General features: G+C 39.3%; 2 protein-coding genes across 2 annotated transcripts; one reads left to right on the top strand and one right to left on the bottom strand.

Moving 5' to 3' along the window:
• Window positions 1-1,026: 1,026 nt before the first annotated feature.
• LOC6560383 (protein sine oculis) lies at window positions 1,027-21,266 on the top strand. Its single transcript, XM_001986037.2, has 7 exons — window positions 1,027-1,896; window positions 7,895-8,487; window positions 9,158-9,368; window positions 9,472-9,599; window positions 10,595-10,699; window positions 10,877-10,932; window positions 20,316-21,266. The coding sequence occupies exons 2-7, from the start codon at window positions 8,098-8,100 to the stop codon at window positions 20,824-20,826; spliced, it is 1,401 nt and encodes a 466-aa protein (XP_001986073.1). The 5' UTR covers window positions 1,027-1,896; window positions 7,895-8,097; the 3' UTR covers window positions 20,827-21,266.
• LOC6559609 lies at window positions 12,765-13,749 on the bottom strand. Its single transcript, XM_001986038.2, has 2 exons — window positions 13,497-13,749; window positions 12,765-13,395 (listed from the first exon to the last, which is right to left on the bottom strand). The coding sequence occupies exons 1-2, from the start codon at window positions 13,536-13,538 to the stop codon at window positions 12,991-12,993; spliced, it is 447 nt and encodes a 148-aa protein (XP_001986074.1). The 5' UTR covers window positions 13,539-13,749; the 3' UTR covers window positions 12,765-12,990.
• Window positions 21,267-22,552: the final 1,286 nt, after the last annotated feature.

The raw sequence follows: 22,552 nt of genomic DNA on the forward strand, positions 1-22,552 counted from the left end.
GCCACAGGACAGGTGCGGGGCAAGGTGGCATTGAAGCCTACGAGGCTCAATGCATATGTACCTGCATATGTATTTACATACACACCTGCACATATATATACACATACATATATGCATATGTACTCTCATTTATCAATATCAATATGGCGGCCATTGCGCATGACACGGATGTCAGCGTCGCGCATACGCTGACCAATCAGCGTCTTGTTATTGACTGCTTGCACGCACGTGTGTGTGTGTGTGTGTGTCAGTGTGTGTAAACAGGTAGCATGGAGTAGGCGTAGCCAGCGACAACAATGACCAATTTTATAACCTGTTTGCCTACTGTCTCTTTCGCACACAGCACTGTCTCTTTACAGTCGCTGTCAAACTGCGAAGAGCAAGAGATCGTGCAGGGAAATTACTTTTGCCACAGTGGTGGACATGCAAATGTGTTCGATTTGAAATAAATAAATTCTTTAAATGAATGGTGTTTTGTGTAGTTAATAAAATAGTGATAATTGAAATATACATATATATTTTCAAAAACTTCCTTAATATTAATATTTTAGAACATAAAAAACTAATATTTAAGTGCATAAGTAGTAAGTTGAAAGTTTAACGCAAATATGTCAATATTAATTTTATTATTCAGCTAATAAATATTAAGTTCTGCACAAGGAGAGTAATTTCAAAAAGTGTGTTTATTTTTACCATGTCTTAATTTTGTGCCCCTAGTTTAGGCGCCGCTCGCTCTCTCTTTCGCTAATTGAGCAATTTGCTGTGCTGCAAGAGAGAGAGAGAGAGCGCAGCGTCAACAGTTTGACACTCACAGTGTCTATGTGAAGCAGTTGCCTTCTCGCTCACGCTCTCGTTCAGTGGCCAGCAACCACCAACAAGACTCACACACAAATAGAGCGCTCGCTTCGCCTTCGCACACACACACACACACATGCAAACAGAGTGCTCGCTTTGCTTCGGTTGGCCATTGCGTTTGGCCTTAGCGGCCGATTCGGTTGTTTTTTTGTTGTCAATGCTGTTGCGTTCAGTTTCTCTCTTGCGTTGCTCGCGTGCGGTTCGTAGTTCGCAGTTCGCTCGTTGGAAATTTGTTGGTAACACATTGTTGTTGCTCGTTCCCCGCCGGCAACGATCTTAATACACAGCGGCAATAAACAAATGTCCGCATTTATAAATCAAAAGTCAACGCGCACATTGAAATAGATTCAAGCGGAGCACCAAAATACTCACATACAAATACATCGGAAAACGTGCGCACACAAAATCTAAAAAAAAAATAAAAAAATAGTAATAAAAAAAAGAAAAGAAAAGAATACAAGAAAGAAGCGGTGACAGCCACTGAAAAGTTTTATCAATCGTTCAAATTTAGCCTAGAGTGATTCTTATGTTTGTTGTTGTCTGTTTTCTTAACCCCTTGTACGCAATTAATAAAAGTCGCGAAAGCGGAAAATTTAGCGCTAAGAAATTGCAACACGTGTTTTTTATGCCAACAGTGCGTATGAAAATTTGTTGCTTTTAGTCTGCGGTCGCAGTTATTTTCGTTTAAATACACACAAACCCACACACACACATCATCGAGCGGGTGAGTGTGAGCAGATGTGAGTGTCAGTGTGTGTGTGTGTACGTGTGTGTGTGTATGTGTGTGCGAGTGTGTGTGTTGTCTTGTGGCACATGTCTCGGAAAATTTGCTGAAAAGTTTGCATAAAACAAAAACTCAACGCGCTTTATATGTTGCTGCCATTGCTCATTGCGAAAGTTGACAGCAGAGCAAATGTGCAAAACAACCAAAAGAACAACAACAATAAAAACAACAACACCAACAGTAGATAAAAGAATCGCAACACGGATACGCAGCTGCAACAGTGATATACATTCATAACAATATACATATAAACACAGGTGAGTTAACATCTGGCCAAAAAAAAAGTGCCGACGGCCAAAAGCTTCGATTTTAGGCTTGACTTAAGCTATTCGTACTTAAACATTTTCAAAGTTACATTCAAGTTTTATTATAATTCAAATAAAACACACGTTTTTTTGAAACGTTTACAATTTACAAGTGTTTAACAGTATATAAAAGTTATATACAATAATAATACAAATATTAAAGTAATTGTAAATAAATAATTTCATACTCTGAACTCATTGAAAATTGTTAAAGCTATTCAAAAGTATCTAACTGAATTAGGCATGTCCTTATATACCATTTATTTGATCGAAAAGTTTGCTCGATTTGTGAATATCTATACAAATCGATTTCTGAAATCAGTAAAACACACATTTGCAAAGATATAGTTTCTATTCGATACATGATATAATTGATCAACTGCAAAAACTTCATTAGAAACACAGATTTTGTCCAAAGGAAAACATATTTTCATATTGAACCAATTTTATTGTATTGCCTCCACAAGACCATTCATTCTAACTGGTTTTACATTTGAAATAGTATTAATAAGTTTTATCTACCGGATATTTCACTTCAATAAAAATAGTCATAACAAATTTTATCTATCAAAAGTCTAGCGAATTTTAGCACGTCTTTCACTTACACTCGTCTATTGTGGTATCAACACCAATAATGAACTGTTTATCAAGCGCATTGTATATTCATAAAGATATTTCCCCCCCTTGGCTTATAAGGCCTGAAACTGAAAGTATACCAAACACAAACATTTAAGTGTGCAAGTCTGTCATTAATATTATGATATTCTATCGCTGATTTGCTGAGTGTGTGACGAATACTTTGCCTATCGCATAACCGATGTGAATCACAAAACGAATGCAATCTTAAACTGAGATTCGGTTTTCCGGTTGCCTATGGCCAAATTCTAATTTGCTTCGAATATGCACACAGAAATGAAATGCATATCTGGCATAATTAAAATAAAATGCAACAATTCGAAACATGTAAATTGCCAATTTTTGCTGCTATTTTCGGCTACAATTTATTTATCTTCCCCCCTCCGATTCAAATTGCGGCTATTTGTGCTTTAATTAAGAGTAAAAGAAATGAAAACAAAACAAAACAAATACGCGGCCATTCCAGTTGTCATTCATTCATCACATTTGAGGCCTACGGATGAGAGAGCCTTGTGCTATCCGTGAGATACTTTTCGCCGTGGTCTTTGTTTATTTATAAAATAAACGATTTGCTAAGGAAATGTGCAAATTATTAACTAGATGCAGCCTCCTTTGCTCATTCTAGTTGTGGTCTATTTCATTTTGTCGTGCAATTTGTAACGCATTGATGGAGACGTCTCCGACCCGTCAAGTTATATATATTCTTGATCAGCGGCATCATTAGCACAGTGGATATAGCCATGTCCAACTATTCGTCTTTCATCAATCAACAGAACTCCCTCAGTTTTACTGTACTGAAGTCAGTAAACTATTTCATAGTTTATTGTCAAACTTATTTAGAACTCTGCTAAACTCCAGTCTATAAGGGTATAGCATCTTCGGTGTTAATAAAAATCACTCTTAATTTTTGCATAATTTTTGGGAAAGTTGTTTTTGCGGGTGGGTGTCAAACAGTTGTTATATGCCTGTCTGCCTGTCTGCTTGTCGGGTTTGTCTGGTTGTCGCTTTGCATGTGATTTGTTTATTAATATTAATATTTATAAGCATTTCATTGGTTGTTTGCTTCTCAATCTTTCGATGTTTAGCATTTAAATCGAGAACACTTAAGCAGCTCCCTAATTTATTGGCCAGCCGTGTGCATGTCGTAATTTCTTGATTTATGAAGTGGAGGCGCGGAGCGCACTTGTGGCCAGATTGTACAGATTGGTGTTTCTATATCTACGACAAGCAAAAACCTGTTGATCAAGTGTTAACTTTATAGATTGTATATATATATTTTATACGAAGATATCTTAATGGTATCCAACATATTCTAAAATTCACGACGACTATGATTAAAACTAACCCAACACTTTAGTGATATATGCAAATTGTTCATTGTGGCACTGAAAGATACACAAAAGTAAAATGGTAAATTGACTTGACAGATTTTCTTCAACTTTCTTCTCCTTTTTTGCTGGCATAATTCATGATACGAGAGGATAGCAAATTGTGGCTTTGATGATTTTACGCACTTGCGTAGAAATTTCGTTTTAATTTGCGTACACAAGTTTTTCATTCAAAAAGATGCGAATCGCTTGGCGGTCTTTTGGCCAATTTAATTTGTGGATTGGGGATTGCAGATTTGCTCAGCTTTTGAGTCTGCACCGTTTGCAAGAGTGGCAGGCACACAGACACACACAACATATATATATATATACACAGATATAGCCACAAAATGCGGATATGTTTATTTTGTCTGGGGTCACGCCCCAGTGATCGGCGCATTAAGTTGACAAATCTCATTCATTACAATGTTTCGAGTACAGCTGGCAATTAAATAGCAAATGCTGTGCTCATCCCACAATTCATTTGCCAGCTTTTATCTCTCACAGGCACAATTGGCTTAGTAAGCGGTCGGTCAGGTGAAGTTTAGCGTTTGTTTACTTCTATGGAAAACGGGGCGGGAAATGTGCAATAACAGCTTCGAATTTGTTGAATTTGTCGATTACATTGCATAAACACAGACGCCAATATTGCAGATAATTTGCTAAAAAGCAAAAACAGTCCTCGTCTCTGGATACGGATGGTACCATTAGCCGCAACAATAACGTGGCACAGCCCTGAAATCCGCTAACTATTCTATTGACAGTTTGGTTTCATAGCTTGAATGTGACGCGGTGTGTTTTCCAAAGTCAACAACTCATTTTCCAAATTCAACTTAAGTAAAATATAAACAACAAATCAAGACTGAAATTCTCCACTCAATTTCGTAGCAACAGATAAAAAAAAAACATTCAACGATATGTAATCCTCACATCTCGGAAGCATATCTCGCACATTCATCTGGTATTTCTCCATATACATCACCTGTGTGTGTCGATTATGGTCAACAAATCAAACAAACTATGCACTAAATTAAAAAGTTAATGCAACTTTTTATTGGATACGATTTTAATTAGAAACTAATTGGGCTTCAGGCAACAAAAGAGTAGTCGATTTGACTAACAAAATAAAGCCATACTACAACACTATAAACACACACAATCCACAATCAAAATTAGATGGAATACATGGAATTACCATTGGATGGCCAAAAAGGTGTCCGCTTTCAGTTCGGAACGCTCCCGCATGCAGTCAAATTGACAGGCAACCAAACAAGCGAAGACAATAATCACAATAACACTCAAATTAAAAGCTTATAAAAGTCAAACACACAAAACACTCGACACACAATCAACGAGCAAATAGCATAAATCGGAAATCTGACAGATAACACGTTCGAATTTGGATGCGTTTGTAGAAGTAAATTAAAAATGTGTAAGTTGAGCTGAAAATAAATTAAATTCATTTTAGTTTATTTGAATGCCACTAAGAGGCAGCCACACAAACCAGATAATACATCTCAGCAACGGCAAACGGCAACGGCAAACGCCAAACGGCAACAGAAACAGCAGCCAACAGCCAGCAGCCGTTTTACATCTAGATAAAGTATCTATGAGGTTGCTGCTGCTGTTGCTGCTGCTTGAGAATAGTTGCCCCATGTGAGGCATCTTTGTGCTGGGGCCATAGATCATATCGTTAGTGCTATTAACTGGCAAAGAATACGTATCAATGGGCTACTTGTAACCAGATCAAGAAACACTCCAAACAATCTAATTAAATTCAATAAATAAAAATAAAATAAATAAGACGAATAAATAAATTCAAATTATGTTCAAAAGATGCAAAATCATAAATGAATTCACAATCAGATAGAGCAATAATAATATTGATCTTATAGATAAATGTTCCGAGATGAAATCAAGTTGAAAGCACACTTTTTACAGTGTGTTTAATGCGTTAATTAATCATACAATTATTAAGATTCTAATCGGATGCCAATTAGAAACACTGTAGTCAATCCAAGAAAACTTTGAGGGAAAACAGAACTTTCGTTGCAATATGATTGCAAATTGAATATAAAAATCGATTGCCCGCAACAAGCTTGTATATAAAACACATATCGTATATAGATCGTTTGACTGTGTGTTGTACACAATTTCAGCTATAATCAGATTTGAAAATGTATAGCGTATTTCGTTTCACGTTCGCATTGGCAGCAAGCATTTTAGCTTGTTTACTTGCGTCAAACATAGAACAAGCCAAAATATCTGACGCTTGGGCCAAATGAGTGTGGGGCGCAGAGGGATGGGTATGGGATCGGATTGTTGGATCGGATGGATCGGTTCTATCGCTTGGCCGGCCTAGGCCGATGACTCAAGAGCAGGCAGGCAACTTGGCGTTGGTATTTTTGTTACACCAACAAGCATCAACAGCAACAGCAACAGCAGCAGCAGGCAAATGAAATGTATTTTGTATATATAATCTGCCTCACACAGAGAGAGCGAGAGTAAGTGAGAGGGAGAGAGAGACAGAGAGAGAGAGAGCCAGACATGCAAGCTGAAAATTGAAAACAGATCCAAGAATATCTCGAATCGCGCTGCGGCGCAGTTGCCTCAATTTGAAAACATATACGAGGTGCTAGCTACAAATATTCTATACACATATATATTAATACATATATAAATGTATATATCTGAGTGCTATGGCATATCGTCATTAGATCTGGCCTCTCAAATCTCAGCGCATCTCGATATGTAAGCGTTCTTTTTGTAGCTAAACCATGCGTTGGCCTGCGATCGATTGCACTGACCTCTTGCAGATATTGTATCTGAAAGATATACACTTGCCAGCTTGTGGCAGCCACGTCGCGTCGTCGCTGGTAATTTTAGAATATTTTCTACATAAGCAATAACACTGAACACTCGGGGAAAAAAACCATGCGCCCCATTTAATAATATTGTGTAAAAGTTTATTTTCGTTGAGACTCTCATCGTCGTCGCCGTTGCCGTCGCCGTTGCCGTCGCCGTTGCCGTCGCCGTTGCCGTCGTCATCATCGTCAGCGTTTGCCACACAGTGGCGGGCGGGCACAAGAAAAACCATATTTTGATAATTGAAGAATTTGGATTACACGTGCACCTGTGCCATTAACTAATCAACCGATCGACTAATCGACTTGGACAACATGGGGTCCAGAGATTTGCGATGTTATTGGGCCAAAACTGGTGTTCTGCTAATATTTCATAATGTTTTGTTTAACATAAATGTGGAGAATATGTGAAAATATTCATTATACATTAATGCCAATTTCAACAGTTTTATGTGTCTCAATTATCGTTCTTTTAAATACTAAACAAAACACTCAAATAATTACGGCAATAAAAATATGAAATATTTCTACCAATTAGCTGGGTAATATGGGGTCCCAAACAGTGTTCTGCTTGGCCTAACCACTGCGGATAACTGACAGTTCAAATTGGGTGCCATAATTAGCCAGTTGGCATCTATTAGCCAAAGAGAGCAATACAAGTCACAGAATTCTGTGGTTTTCGAACCAGATAAAGAACCCTCTAAATAATATTTAATAATTAATTATGAAAATATATATTCGTAGAAAGTACAACAAGTTGTGCCTATGGCAACTATATGATATATTAATCCAATCGTAATGATTTATTTGTACAATTCTGAGCAGATTAATAATACACACATTAGGTTAGTTTGATTCTGATATCTTTCAAAACAAAAGTTTGGTTTTTATATCTCGTTAAACGAAAATTATAAAATGAAAAAATGCAATAGTCAGTCGCAAATTCCAAATGAACCTAAAGATAAAGATTCTTCAAGCAGGCCGTCGAACTCAAAGTATTAATCATAAATAGTATTTATATTAATTTAACTACTGCCTCTATTCAACATTAACATTAATTCGCAATCCTCTTTTTTCTTGCAGCGCTCAAAATACCAAAGAGATCTTAAGCTCAACTTCTACATTAGGCTATCTTCGATGAGTGTTAAGTGAGTGGTTAGCGGGGATTTAAGCAGATCCGCAGCTGGCGGATCACTGATCGGTTTGTTGGGTATATCAGTGGTTCAGTTTGCTGAGTAGCCATTTGGCCCCACATCGGATTGCCTGTCGTCCGCACCCCACAAATAATGCTGCAACATCCCGCCACCGATTTCTACGACTTGGCCGCTGCAAATGCGGCAGCTGTACTCACCGCCCGCCACACGCCGCCCTATAGCCCCACGGGGCTGAGTGGGTCGGTGGTTGCGTTGCACAATAATAACAATAACAATAGCACAAGCAATAATAACAATAATCTCGATATGCTGACGCACAACGGTGGACCAGGCGGAGGAGGAGGCGGAGTTGTAGGCGGCCTAGGTGTGGGCGTGGGGGGCATGTCTGTCACGGGACTCCACCTGAACAGCAGTAGCAATGGAGGCGGACCAGCTGGAGGCGGCGTCAGCTCAGCGACAGCCGGACGCGAAACTTTGCCGAGCTTTGGCTTCACGCAGGAGCAGGTGGCCTGTGTGTGTGAGGTGAGCAGCATCAGATCTTAAACATACCCTAGGCTTTAATAATTGTATCCAAAGAGAGCATGTCTTGTTTTCCGAGTATATTTCCAGCAGGCAGCGGTTTCTTCTTTCTAAAAAGTAAAATATTTAAGAATCTTTGGCATATTTCGATCAAAGCAAAGTGTTTGAAATATTAGTAAAATCATATTTCAATTTTAAAAAGATCTTCTAAATTTGATGCCCAATGATTTTATACCCTTAACCCATTAAGAATGGGAAATAGAGTAAAATGAAGTTGTGCAAAGTGTGTAACAGGCAAAAGAGACGTTTTCCGATCCCATAAAGTATATAATCATTTAATCATCACATCATTTTATCGATAACTGAACATGTTTTGCGAAAATCGATACAAATTGATTGCTGACAGCAATAAAGGGCACAGCTGTAAAGATATAGTCTTCTTATTGATGTATAATCTGTGTATTTCATATAATTGATCAACTGTTCAAATTTCATTAAGATTGGTTAAGAAAAGCAAATTTTGCCAACACTTATTTTCATATTGAAGAAGCGACTATCAGCAAATAAAAGCTAGGTGCAGGGTATGTCCAAGTCGAGCTGTCTCGACCAGGCACATTCCCACTTATATTGCCGTTTCATATATAATAATGTCCTTGCTATCTTGTCTATTTAGGTACTGCAGCAGGCGGGCAATATCGAAAGACTGGGACGCTTCCTTTGGTCGCTGCCACAATGTGATAAACTGCAACTGAACGAATCTGTGCTGAAGGCCAAGGCGGTCGTCGCATTCCATCGTGGCCAGTACAAGGAGCTGTACCGGCTGCTCGAACATCATCACTTCTCTGCACAGAATCATGCCAAGCTGCAGGCTCTGTGGTTAAAAGGTGAGACAAAAACATCCCTCTCTCCATCTCTCTCTCTCGCTTCAGTCACATCCTCTCTCCATCCATCTTTCTGTTGTACTAACCCGAAATTCTTTCACTGTAGCGCATTATGTGGAAGCCGAAAAACTGCGCGGAAGACCTTTGGGTGCTGTGGGCAAATATCGTGTTCGTCGCAAATTTCCATTGCCCCGCACCATTTGGGATGGCGAGGAGACGAGCTACTGTTTTAAGGTGAGTACACGGCGCACTCAGACACAATTTCCATTTTTGTTGTTGTTTTTTTGCTGCTCCTTTCACTTCTTCTCACTCCTTGCCACAAAATAATTGCGGGCAACACGAAAAATATAAAAAAAGGGGGCACAAAATGAAATCGTAGAAATGTCCGCTTGTCCCTGTTCCCAATGTTCTCTCTCAATGTGGTAAGCAGCAGCGACTACGACAATGAAAACCGGGAGCGGTCACGGCATATACATATCCATCCATATCCATCCATTACATAAGCAGTGCTGGGCAACGCCTTCTTTTTTGCCTGTTCACCTTAGTTTCCTGATTGACACTGTTTACACTTGTGCTTTATCTACGCGGGCTTTCAATTGATTAAAAACGTGTGAATTTATGCCACAATGAATTAAGTGGCATGGGTTAATTAGTGAGCTAGAAAAGTAAGGAAATATAAGTAGTTGAAGTTGATATAATTTGGGAGGTACTGATAATAATTACAGCATTATATCAGCACTTTTTCTTGTTACACTTTATGTTTATAAAATGAATTGCATTACTTAAATTGTTTATTTACTATGTTTATATATGCAATAATTAATGTATTTTAAGCACTCCTGCAGCAAAACTGTATTAAAAAAGAAATAATAAATACGACATCTTTGGCATTTGTCAATTAAGGCAAGGTTTTACTTTTTTGTGTACAAAAATTGCATCAAACCTTTCGAAATGAATACAAAAATCACAATTCAAGTCGATTTTAGGTTCGGAATTATTTTCTAAAATCGATGAACAATAATTTAATACCCTGAACCCATTAAGAATTAGGAATCGAAGAGTATTTTGCGCTTTATAAAATTGTTCAAAATAATATTTCCATTTTTGCTACAAAGTTTTTTTTTTAAATGAATGAGCCTTATGATTTGTATTAACCAGCTTTACACTGGCATTTGTTACACTCAACCGTGTTGTGCCATACTAAAGTGGTATGTTTATATTTGTTTTAGGAGAAATCCCGTTCGGTATTGCGAGATTGGTATGCGCACAATCCGTATCCGTCGCCACGAGAGAAACGCGATCTCGCAGAGGCAACCGGACTGACAACCACCCAGGTGAGTCTCTCATCGAATTATTTGCACTTGAGATGTGACCGATCTTTGATGAAATTTCGCTTGCAATTCTTATGCAAAATTCCGATGGCAGCAAGTTAATTGCATGTCATTAATCATTTTGACATGATGTATTCGTCTATTTATAAATGTGCACATTTCTATTTTACACATTTACAGGTTTCCAATTGGTTCAAGAATCGACGACAAAGAGATCGCGCTGCCGAGCATAAAGAGTAAGTTTCTCTCACATATATATATAAATAAATATATATATATATATATCGATGTATATAGAACATTTATTGTGGTACTTATAATTTTGAATTTATTATGAATTATTTTTGGGTAAGCGTCAACGCGTGCGAAATGAATTAGTATTTATATTCAAATTACAAAAGCGTTTACTTGGCTTATAACAAGGCCAAAATGTGGCTTGTGGGTGGCTGGCCAATTAGTGTCAAGGACACGGCCGCTTTTCACGTGAACGGACGCCACATGTGGATAATGTGAATATATGTATATATATATATATATATATATATATATATAGTATAAATTAATATGGAAATGGAAATATGTCGCTGACAAATTCAAGAACATGTTCTTCTTATTCTCATGTTTGTCGAACACTTTGTTTTCATAGGCGTATTTTCATATGTGTGCCAGACATGGTCAACTAACTAAAACTAATGTACTCCTCTCGATGCGAAAGAACGTTGGATGCTACTCAAAAGAAACATCTGCATTTCCGCTTAAGCAAATAGGACAACAACCAAAATTCTGCGGCCCGTTTTCAGATGCCTGATGATTGCTGATAGGCAACGTTTTTCAAATATTAAACATCCTTTCGGGCATCCTTTTGTTTACTTTCTCCCTCTCTCTCTCTCTCTCTCTCTCACACTCTCTTTCTATCTCTCTCTTTCTCGCCTGGCTGTTAGAAGTCATGTGAAGCGCAAACATGAACAATAAAAAAGAAGAGTGAAATGTGAAATGGGTTTTGAAGTGGCCGAAAGCATGTTGGGCTCGTATCTTTACATTCAAAGAGTTAGCCATTAGGCTAAACGGTATATCAGTTATTCAAAAAGGCAACTTCAAATCACAATTCGCAATTCACAATTCTCGTAGTGCCAGCCACGAAAAAAAAATAAAGTAAAGTTAAAACAATAATAACAACGAAAAATTGTCGTAATAAAAATAAAAATTGGCCGCCGTAGCAACCGCAATGCACACACACACACACATATATATACACACACACACATACACACACACATACACACACACACACGCACACACACACGCACACTTGGCTACAGATATGCAGCTGACAAAAGTATCTCACAGATACTTGTGCATATATCTATGTATGTGCATATACTTGATATAGGCTGGCAGTATCTACGGTAGTTTGCACTACGTATGTAGCTCGTCCTCACTGCTTTTCATTTTATTATTATTGTTGTTGTTGTTGCTGTTGTTGTTGTTGCTGTTGTTGTTGTTTCTGGTAACCTGATATATGTTTATGGCTCTGTTGCCGCGTCGGGCAGCAGCAGCAGCAGCAGCAGCAACGGCAACGGCCCAACTCAGCGCTGCTACTTTAACTTTTCATATATAGTAGTTTATTGTTATTGTTGTTTTGGTTTTGGTTTGTGTATGTGCAGCACAGAGACGCGTCCCTACACTCAACAAAATATATAGATGATTTATAGTTAGAGCATAGTTTATAATATATTATATATTACAGTTTCCAAAAATTGAGTATCAAAAATATCAAATTTCTATATTCCAGTAGTAAGTTAAAAATGGAAAGATATTAAAAAGAAATGCTATAAATTTTTATTTCTATCGAAAGTTTATGCAAATTCATTTCTACTCCCCATAAATAAGATACCGAAAAGCGTTTCCAAAAGCTGATAATATGAAAGATACTTTTTTGATTGTTGACTTAATTGGTTCATTTTGACAATTTAGAAAAAGAAATATCAGTTTTCTCTCAGTGCATGTACACACTAGACTATTTCTACGTATAGTGTTCCTTTTGGATAGAAATGGAAATGGAGAAAAGTTTTGCTGATGAGATCTGAGCCAATATATTTAATTTGCACCTCAAACAAATGTTTCGACAAAGTATCCTTTCAATAACGAGGTTGCACATATCACATATTTATATATCGGATGAATGTTTGCAAGCAGTTAACAATTTTATAAAAATATTTAAAGTTGGTTTATCAACCATTGCTTTTTTATAAACTTAAAAGAGAAATATATAATTTTAAAATCCAAAGATCGTTTTAGTTGAAGACAACGGATAATGCCATTCGCATATAGTCAACGGCAGAGGATATGGCCGTTATAATGATGCGATAACGATCGATCTGCATGGTGACAAAGAGTATATACTTCTTGTTGGTGACCTGGAAGTGCCACAAGTGCGATGCGTTGCCAATTAGATCCCACTTCGTCGGGAAGACTACATTCCAATGCTTCTCCCCAATGTACTGGAACATCGCATAGTAGACTGCCATGACCATAACGGGATATAGAATGGGTAGCAGTATGAAGAAGAGCAGGCCGCACGTATAAACGCATTTGAGTAGCGTCGGAAATGGTAACTGCTGCAGCCAAATATCGAACAGGTGCTCCACCAGAGGTTGCATATAGTGGACCAAGCGACCCGACCACGAAACATTTGCCCACTAGCCAGAATGAGAGAGTGAGAGAGATGGAGAGATGGGAAGAGCGAGAGATGAGAGATGAGAGTAGGGCCCTCCAATGTGTGGGTGTCTTTTGAGCTTACAACTTTCCGCTTGTGCAGTGGCTTTTTCCACGTCTTGTGCATTTTTCTTTTTCTATTTGTTTTTTCCAACAATATGTCAAATTTGGATCGTCGAAACTTTTCTAAATGCCTACTGTAAATGCACAAACTTGGCCAAAACTAAACCGATTATAATCATGATTTTACCTCAAGATTAATGCTACATTGGAAAACTTTAGTTTTTATCGAATTTAATGTTATAATTGTAAATTAGGCAGTGCAAAAACGTTGCCTTATTTGAGAGGATGAATTCGGCAAGTTAACTTTGACTGAATAACACAACATTTGTGTCATCAAATGAAAATGTTCAATTTGACTGCCATTATATTCTTAATCGATTGACAGTTGAGTAGAATCACGATTCCAGGATTCCAATTCAAGGCACACCTTCGTCATAGTTTTGATTATGCTCCACAGCACAACACAAGACAACACAATAACAACAATGAGCAGAACCAGCAGCAGCAGCCGATCAAAAAAACCTTAAAACTACATCAAATGCGAGAAGAGTTCCAGGTTCCAGTGCCAATCCCCCTCCCCGTTTTCAGTCTATCCGATGTTCATTTCACTAAAATGTGTGTGCTTGCGAGACTGTGTGTGTGTGTGTGTTGTGTATGTGTGTGAGTGTGTGTCGAACTCTCGGGCAGCTCTTGGGCTCATCGTTTTGCGTTTACGTTCGCCGTTCGTCGAATGCCACGGTTGGCTGGAGGGTAGCTGGAAAGAGTATCAAGTTACCATCACAAAATGTGCGTGTGTTCTTTATTCGTTCGCCTCAGCGCCGTCGTCGCCGTCGCTGTTGTTGTTGTTGCTGTCGCCGACGCTGACGTTGACGTCGCTTCGTTATTCATTTTTATTCGTTTTATTGTACATTCTGTTTTTATTATTATGTATTTTGCGCTTTTGCCCGTCGCAGTCTCTGTCTCCGTCTCTGTCTCTCGCTTTTGTGATTGTGTTTGCTGTCTTCCATATATATACTCACTCACATACACACACGCACACACACACACGTTCCTCAATATGGGTCTGTGTTCCCGTTTGCTGGAGTTCCGTGACGCATTTAAGGCAGTTTTGAGTTGTATTTTTTTTTTTGCTGCCACTGATGGCGTTGATAATGATGTCGTTGGTGATGATGGACCGGTATGGAACTGAGACCTCAATCGAAGGGTGTCTCATGCATGTGGGGTACACTACTCATCGGGTGGGCCCCCGATGTCAAGTGATTTACTTGGAACTATAATTAGAAATCGTTGTGTGTGCACCTCATCGCAACTCCATGTGGCTAAAGCACATGCGTCTATAGCAAAGGTTGGCTCTTAATTGCCCCACCCCATTCAAGTTGTTCCCCTTTTGCTCTCGCTCTGTCTCTCTCTCTCGTTCTATCGGGACTGACACATTTTTCTCAATGGCAGCGCTTCAATTTCTAGGGTTTCACTTGGACTCCTCTTTGGGGAACAAGTTGAAGTTCGCCTCTGAGTAGGCAATGGCACAAATGCCATAAGCTGCTTAGGGTCTTAAAAAAGTGTTAAGGCTTACTTATAAAACTGGAGAGCAACAACAATAACAAGTTCATTGGTCAAGTGGCAGACCCTGAACAATCAACAATTTCTATCTGACAATGAAGTGAAAGATGAAACTATTATTAAAGGTGAACTTATTTATTATGGAGACAGTAAAATACAATGACTTCTGCAGAAGTTGTTAGGATTAGTAATTCTGACAGTCTTTCCTAACTTTACTACCAATGCCATCAATGTTTCCCGCAATTCACAATTCACTCATTATCAAGTTGATTCTTATTATCTAACCCAAGCTCCCTGCAATAATAATCAGAGAACAGTGATTATCAAGATAATATTCCATGATCACATAAGATGCCCACATCAGCTGTTTACAGATGAACAAGAGTCAAAACAAATCGAAGAATAAAATCTAGAGTCAGTAAGGATAAGGGGACTGAGGGGTTAAGTGTGTCCCTAGTCAGAACGACACATCATATGGTAGATGTGTGCAGGATTTCCAAGAAATTCCATTGCTAATAAAAATTATAAGCCAATAAATCGTAAAAACAAATAAACATACACACAAACACACACAAACACATACACACACACACATAAAAATGAAACGCTGTTTCAAAAAAAAAGAAGAGAAAAAACACTAAACCCCAAGAAGTCCAAGATGAGCTGGGGATCACGATCGATCGAAGTGCAAGGAGCGGGATGAGCGGGGGCAACCAAAGCGAACAGGTTGAGTTATCGCATTGCGCGATCGGTACACAAATCTCGAGACGTGTGCGCAGCAGGACACCCAACTAAACGGTGACCGTACCAGCGACAGAGCGAGACAGAAAGATAGAGAGAGAGAGAGATGGGGAGAGATAGAGAGAAGAATCTGAAAAGGTGTTGATCATAAATTATCATTTAATTTACGCATGTGTGTGGTGTTGTTATTGTTGTTGTTGTTGTTGTAGAGGTTGTTGGTGGTGCGGGCTTGAGACAGACCTCGAGACTTGGGTACCTCGAAGCTTCGACTTCATCTAGTTGGAGTTGTAGTTGTAGTTGCAGTTGTAGTAGAGTTGTCCCTAAGCATTGTCCCATTGTCTACAACTATGTTTCGCTTTCGGTTTCGGTTTCGGTTTCAGTTTCGGTTTCGAGTATGTAGATCTTAACGATTAACAACAGCAACAACAACAGCAACAACAATAACAACAACAAAACCACATCGTTCCCATCGTTATAAAATATTTTATCTTATGGTTTGTTGGCGTGTGGCGCATTTTATGGCTGCGCTTTGTTTTGACAGTTTTTTAATAATTTTGTTGCCTTTTAATTGCATGCCACAGCTGAGATCGCTATCCGCTTAGATGCCAGTGTTTCCCTTTAAAGTGTTGAACAGCTGAAATATTTTTTGGGATTCTGTTGTTTGTTTTTTTTTCCAAAGAGGAAGGAGCAAACTTCATATTTTTGTAAGCCATAATTTAGCTAGCAATAATTTGTAAGGCATTTTGTTTTGCTTCTTAAAAATATTAGATAACATTTATTGCTATTTGAATTTGTTATCTTCACAATCTAACTTATCTCAGCCATCTTTCTATATGATCACCAACCCTTTCTATTCCAATCGCTTTCGCAGTTGGCCAAGTTCAAGTCAAGCCCCAACATAATCCGATCATGCATTATTGCCAAGCTAATGAATCTGCTTAATGCAGCTCCAGTAAACAACAACACCAACAACAACAACGTTGACAAAAGTCGCTTAAAAACTACAAAAAATCAATTGAGCAAACAAGTAAAAATTAATTCCTCATCAATGAGCAGACCCCAAAAAAAAAGACACCCAGAACAACTTTCCAGACGGGACCACACGCACACATACACACAAGGTACCCAAAGTCTTGGTCAAGTAGACTTTTTAGTTGTTGTTGTCATATTTTATATAAAGAAATATATATGTATTTAACTCTATGTGACAATCATGTATTGAGGGATTGTCCTTGGGGCGCAGCTACCGCGAAGGCAGCTTACTTCTGCTTATGGATATATATAAAAGTTGAATGTGTGCATTTATATCATAATGCAAGCAGAGTCAAAATTCTCCTATATATACACTTAGCAAAATATATGTTATTTATTGAGTCAGTCTTAAATGTTGTTAGAAAGTTGTTCAACATTTCTTCGCTAAACTCATCTGTATTTTCTTTTTTTTAAAGTAAATCTTAAAGAAAATTATGTTCATTTTTGGAGTATCTATTTGCGAAAAGTGTATTTCGTAAATTTAGAAATTATTAAGACGAAAGAAACAAATATTATTTCTGATATTCATTGCGGTTTTTTATCATTTTTTTTTTTTGAGTGTAGGGATATAAAAGTAGGCGCTGTCTCAATCTTCTTCCCTACCTTTCTACCGCCCTCTCTCTCTCTCTCTCTCTCTCTCTCTGTCTCTTTCTCTCTGCTGTCTCTTTCTCTCTGCTGTCTCTGTGGCCGTGTTAATAAGTGTTGCATTGAGCCAAAGACAGCAGCGAGCAAAGCCAACAACTATGAAATTCTGGTAATTTGATATCATTGTTTATATGCTGCTGCCTTTTGTTTGCTCCCCACTTTTGCTCGGCTCGGTGGATGGCTGGTTGACTGGATAGCGCTGGAGGGCCATTGCCAGGGACAGGAACAGGGACAGAGACAGCGACTGCGGGGGGACAGTGAGGGGGATGGGCATGGCTGCCATTTCTCATTTTGAGGTTAGCTCAGTGTTTGCTCAGCCTGTTTGCATAGAGATCTGTGTTTGTACTATATTTTTTGGGTGGGTTTCCTTCCTCCTTTTGGGCCATTATCGATTTTGTTTAGCCACAAACAAATAGCAATTGACAGCTCTTTAAAGTGTTTCTCTTACTAAACTCAACATTAAAGCTTAATGGCCAAATCGATTCAATATTTCATGGCTACACTTTCAGTACCCTTATTAATTGCTCATTTCTCGACATTTTATAGATCGAACAAGATAAATGAGGCCTCTCCTTCATTTTCTAAAATGAACTTAACATTTTTCTCGCATTTTTCTATTCGCTGTTCTGCGAATAGAAGAATAAGGAGAAATACCTAAATAGTACAAGATTAGTTTTTCATCACTTTACTTTGAATAGTTGACACACTCTGCAACCAATTGTGGTAAGGCATGCCACCCAAAGAATCTGCCAAGTGTTTTTTCTTGTCACCAGAGATCCGCGGATCCATACCGGCTGCACAAGAAGCCAATTGGACAGCATGGCAATTATGAAGCGCTGACTGCAAGTGGCTGACTACAAAATGGATTGCATGGCATGGCGATGAATATGGAGATGGCGAGTAGAATCTACAATTACAAGCAGAACAGCTGCTTGCCACGAGAGTCGAGAATCGAGAGATGCCGGCATGTCTGCGATTGCGATTGCGATTGCATCGACTACGACTGCGCCGTATGTGGCATCGTATCTGAATCTGTAGCTGTAGCTGTAGCTTTGGCTTTGGCTTTGGATCTGTGCAACTGGATTTGCAGGCATAGCTCGAATTGCGCGCAAGTCAGCAAATAACTTGGCAAAGGAGGGGTGGGAAAAGGAGGCGGAAAGCGGAGGAGACTGTTAAGGCCAGCAATCTGGCTGATCGTTTCCAATGATCTCTGGCTACAAATTTGTCGAGTGTGCGCTTAAATGTTCTTGTTTTTTTCTTCTTGTACTTTTTTTTTTTCTTTTTTAAGCATTGGCCCTGGAACCCTTGTCGCCTGCTTGTCGATGTCGTTGTCATCAATTTTGTTGCTCGAAACTGGTTTCTGCAATTGGGATTCGCAGCAAAGATTCTGATTAAAAGAGAAACACACTTGGGCATCGATAATGCCAGTCGCTCGAATTTCAAATGCACGCCTCGCTCTGCTTATCGCCAAGGCACTGAATTAGCCATTAAAATGTCAGAACAGTTTAGCACTAACAAATTGAAAGAACACGAACAACAAACACACTCACACACACACACACACATACAGTTATACAAACATATTGCTGTGTGTTTCAATTCCCAAACGGTGTCTGGAATTGGGCCAGTGTGAGCGGGAGAGAGAAAGAGAGCGACTTGCTGCCACCCTCAACGACAAACGGTGGCGATAAAAACGACACTTGAAAGTCATTTACAGAATCAGCCGCAAATAATAAAAGTCAAGCTGCTTAACTTTTTGATCAGAGGTGCGAGCGAGCACGAAATACAAACGAAAGGCGCAAACACACACACACACAGACAGCGAGAGAGAGAGAGAGAGATAGAGCGCAGCTCAAATAACTGAAATCAGATGCGACGTCGGTCTTGGGGGAATGCACTGAGCTGCTGCTGCTCCTGCTCGACCCTCTCTATCTCTCTCTCTCTCTCTCTCTTTCTCATTCAGTCTGTTGTTTGTTTACGTATGCGCGTGTGAGTGGGGGGTGGGGGGTATGTGGTATGCTGACACCTTTCGTGCGTGCTGTCTTGCTCTAGCAAAGGGCTCCTCGAACATGAAACTGAAACCATTTATAGAAATGCCTATCGCTGAGAGAGTAAAAATATTCAAGCAGACAATTTCCTTCCGGTTTTATTTTCAATTGCCCAAACTGTCATTTGTCATTTGTTTATAAATATAACACATATAACTGATGTACATTGTTGTTGTTGTTGTTGTTGTTGCTGCTGTTTTTGTTGTGGTTGCTGCGCACAGTAAATTAGTTACAGCAATTGACACATTTTTATTTAAACGATGCTGACAACTCAAACATCTGTTGTGCGAGGCAAACAGACAGACAAACAGACAGACAGACAGACAAACCGTGGGGACTAGTCTAAGAGCGTAAGGATTGCTGCAATGAATATAAACAGCAGCAGCAACATTATGTCATTATTTTGTTGTTGTTTTGCGATGGCAAATGATGTGGATGCACTCGCAAAAATATGATTTAGAATTTATATAGAGAATGCATCTTTAAGATACGTTTTTGTCTCCTCAACCAGCTGAATCACTTCTACGCTCTGCGTCGTATTTTTTAAGAGTTTGGCAACAAATACTATACAAAAACATATTTAACAATTCTACAAGCTATGAATTTTACTACAGTGTTGCCTCGCATAAATAAGCAATATCGTAATTCTGCTAGAAATCATATTTTTAATATTTTACATTATTATATACCATAAATATTTCTTCAACAACTTGATCATTCCTTCATTTATAACTTAGGAAATTCCCAATTTCGGAGAGATTACTGTATTTTGATCTTATTATAATTGAAATATATAAAAATCTTTATAATTTTAGTGGCTCGACGGACAAACAACATTTGGACTCGTCCAGCGATTCTGAAATGGAGGGCAACATGCTGTCCAGTCACAGCGCACAACAGCAGCAACAGCAGCAGCAGCAGCAGCAGCAACAACAACAACAACACTCAGCCGCCACGCATCACTCGCATCACTCACAGCAGCAGCAGCAGCAATCGCCCAGCAGCAGCAGTAACAACAACAACAACAATAGCAATGGCAACAGCAACAGCTTGCATCAACATCAGCACCAGCAACTGCAACATGTTACAAACGCTGAGCAAAGCCTGCAACAACAACACCATCAACAACAACAACAGCAACAACAACAAGCAGCAGCAGCAGCAGCCGCAGCGGCAGCAGCCAGCAAAAGCAGCGCCGCAGCGGCTGCCGTTGCTGTTGCCGCCTCCCAAATGCCGCCCCTCTCCGCCGCCGTTGCCTATTCGCATTTGCATAGCGTGATGGGCACCATGCCCATGTATGATATGGGCGAATACCAGCACTTATGATTCTAGTTGGAGGCTGCTGCTGCCGCCAGCAACAACAACAGCAACAGCAACAACAACAGTAACAGCAACAGCAGCAGCAGCAGCAACAACTTGGCCTGCGACTGGCCAGCAATGTTGCGTCCACGCCAGCAGCGCAGTCAGCAACAACAGCAGCACCAGCAGCAGCTGCGGCATCCGGAAAACTTTTACTTTTAAAGGAGGAGCGAGCATTCTCGAAATTATTTCAATAATTAATCATCGAATTAGCAGCACTTCGCATTTTTACAATAACAGCGAGACAGACATAAAGAGACAGAGAAGAGACAGCAGAGAGAGAGAGAGAGAGAAAGGGAGAGAAAAAGAGAGAGCACAACGGAAGCGAAAGAGAATATTGCAGCATAATCCACTTCATGTTCAATTCTCACTTAGTAAAAATAAATAACTTCATTGATCTGTGTAAATAGCTAGGCTTTAGTTTTTAGAGCGGTCGGGTTTTGGGAACGGAGCTGAGCATCTATTAATGGATGGCATGGGCATGTTGGATGTATAGATTGATTGATTGATTGGATGGATTGGCCGTCCACTGCTCAACCGCAAAATGCAAAAAATCAAATCGAAATGTGCAAAAATTATAAATATTTAAATTTAAATTCTATTAAATTATTTTCAATGTAATTATATTTATTATTCTTAAATTTATATATATATATATATATATAAATATATATATGAAAAATATAAATATCTACAATTTAAAAGAACTGTTACTTAATATTGATTGATTTCAAAAATGACTGACTATGCTTAATAATCGAAAATATTTGGAAATGATAAGTAGAGAGAGAGAGACAGACAGAGAGTGAGAGTGAGACAGATGCCTTCAGCAAGAAGCTGGATCATAGTCTGAAGGAGTTCTTCTCATTTGCAAGAAATGAGGATACACGAACAGAGGCGCATGGCTATATCGAATCGGCTAGTCATGTTGCTTAAAAATGCATACCTTATTGAATCGGAGACGTCTTCCTCAATGCCACGAGAGAATTACGAAGGTATAAAACCTACTCATGAGTAAATCATTATTGTAACATTAAAGTTTTCCCACATATTTGATCTGTTGATCTGATTGTTTAGATTTGTGTGTTGCACACCCATTAGCCAAATCTGACCACAACAACAGCAGTGGCAGCAGCAGAAGTGAGCAGACCGCACTAATCCGCGGCGACAGGTAAACCCGCTAATGCTAATAGCCACGGATAATGGGTCTCGTCGCTGCTCGTCTTTGGCGCGTGCGTCTCGTCTCACGCACACTTGCCGCACTTGCCACACACACACACACGCCCATCTCTCACTCAGCCTCAGCTCGGTCGCGACGCGTGTAATGAGCATGTTAATGGCACCAAATGTCTGACCCTTCCACTCACCACCCGGCAACCTGGTCTCGACTGGAGGGCGGCGCTTGGCAACCAGGATGTTGCCATGGCTTGTCGTCGTCTGCATTGAGGGTGGCTGCTGTCTGACTGGCTGGCTGTCTGACTTCTCACAAGCTCGGCACGCTCTCATTGATTTGCTGATTGCTATTGTTGCAGACTCCGGCAAGCATCCATCCCATCCACCCCGCCCTGTTGGCCGGACAACCAACCCACAACGCACACACGTGTCTGACTGAGAGACGGTGTCTCTGATTGAGGCCGCCTATCCGGTTACACAATATTTTGACTTCTTTTTATCTTGCGTCCCATATTGTCGA

The sequence above is a fragment of the Drosophila grimshawi genome, unplaced genomic scaffold (assembly GCF_018153295.1).
Source record: "Drosophila grimshawi isolate 15287-2541.00 unplaced genomic scaffold, ASM1815329v1 contig_1367, whole genome shotgun sequence".
Lineage (NCBI taxonomy): Eukaryota > Metazoa > Arthropoda > Insecta > Diptera > Drosophilidae > Drosophila > Drosophila grimshawi.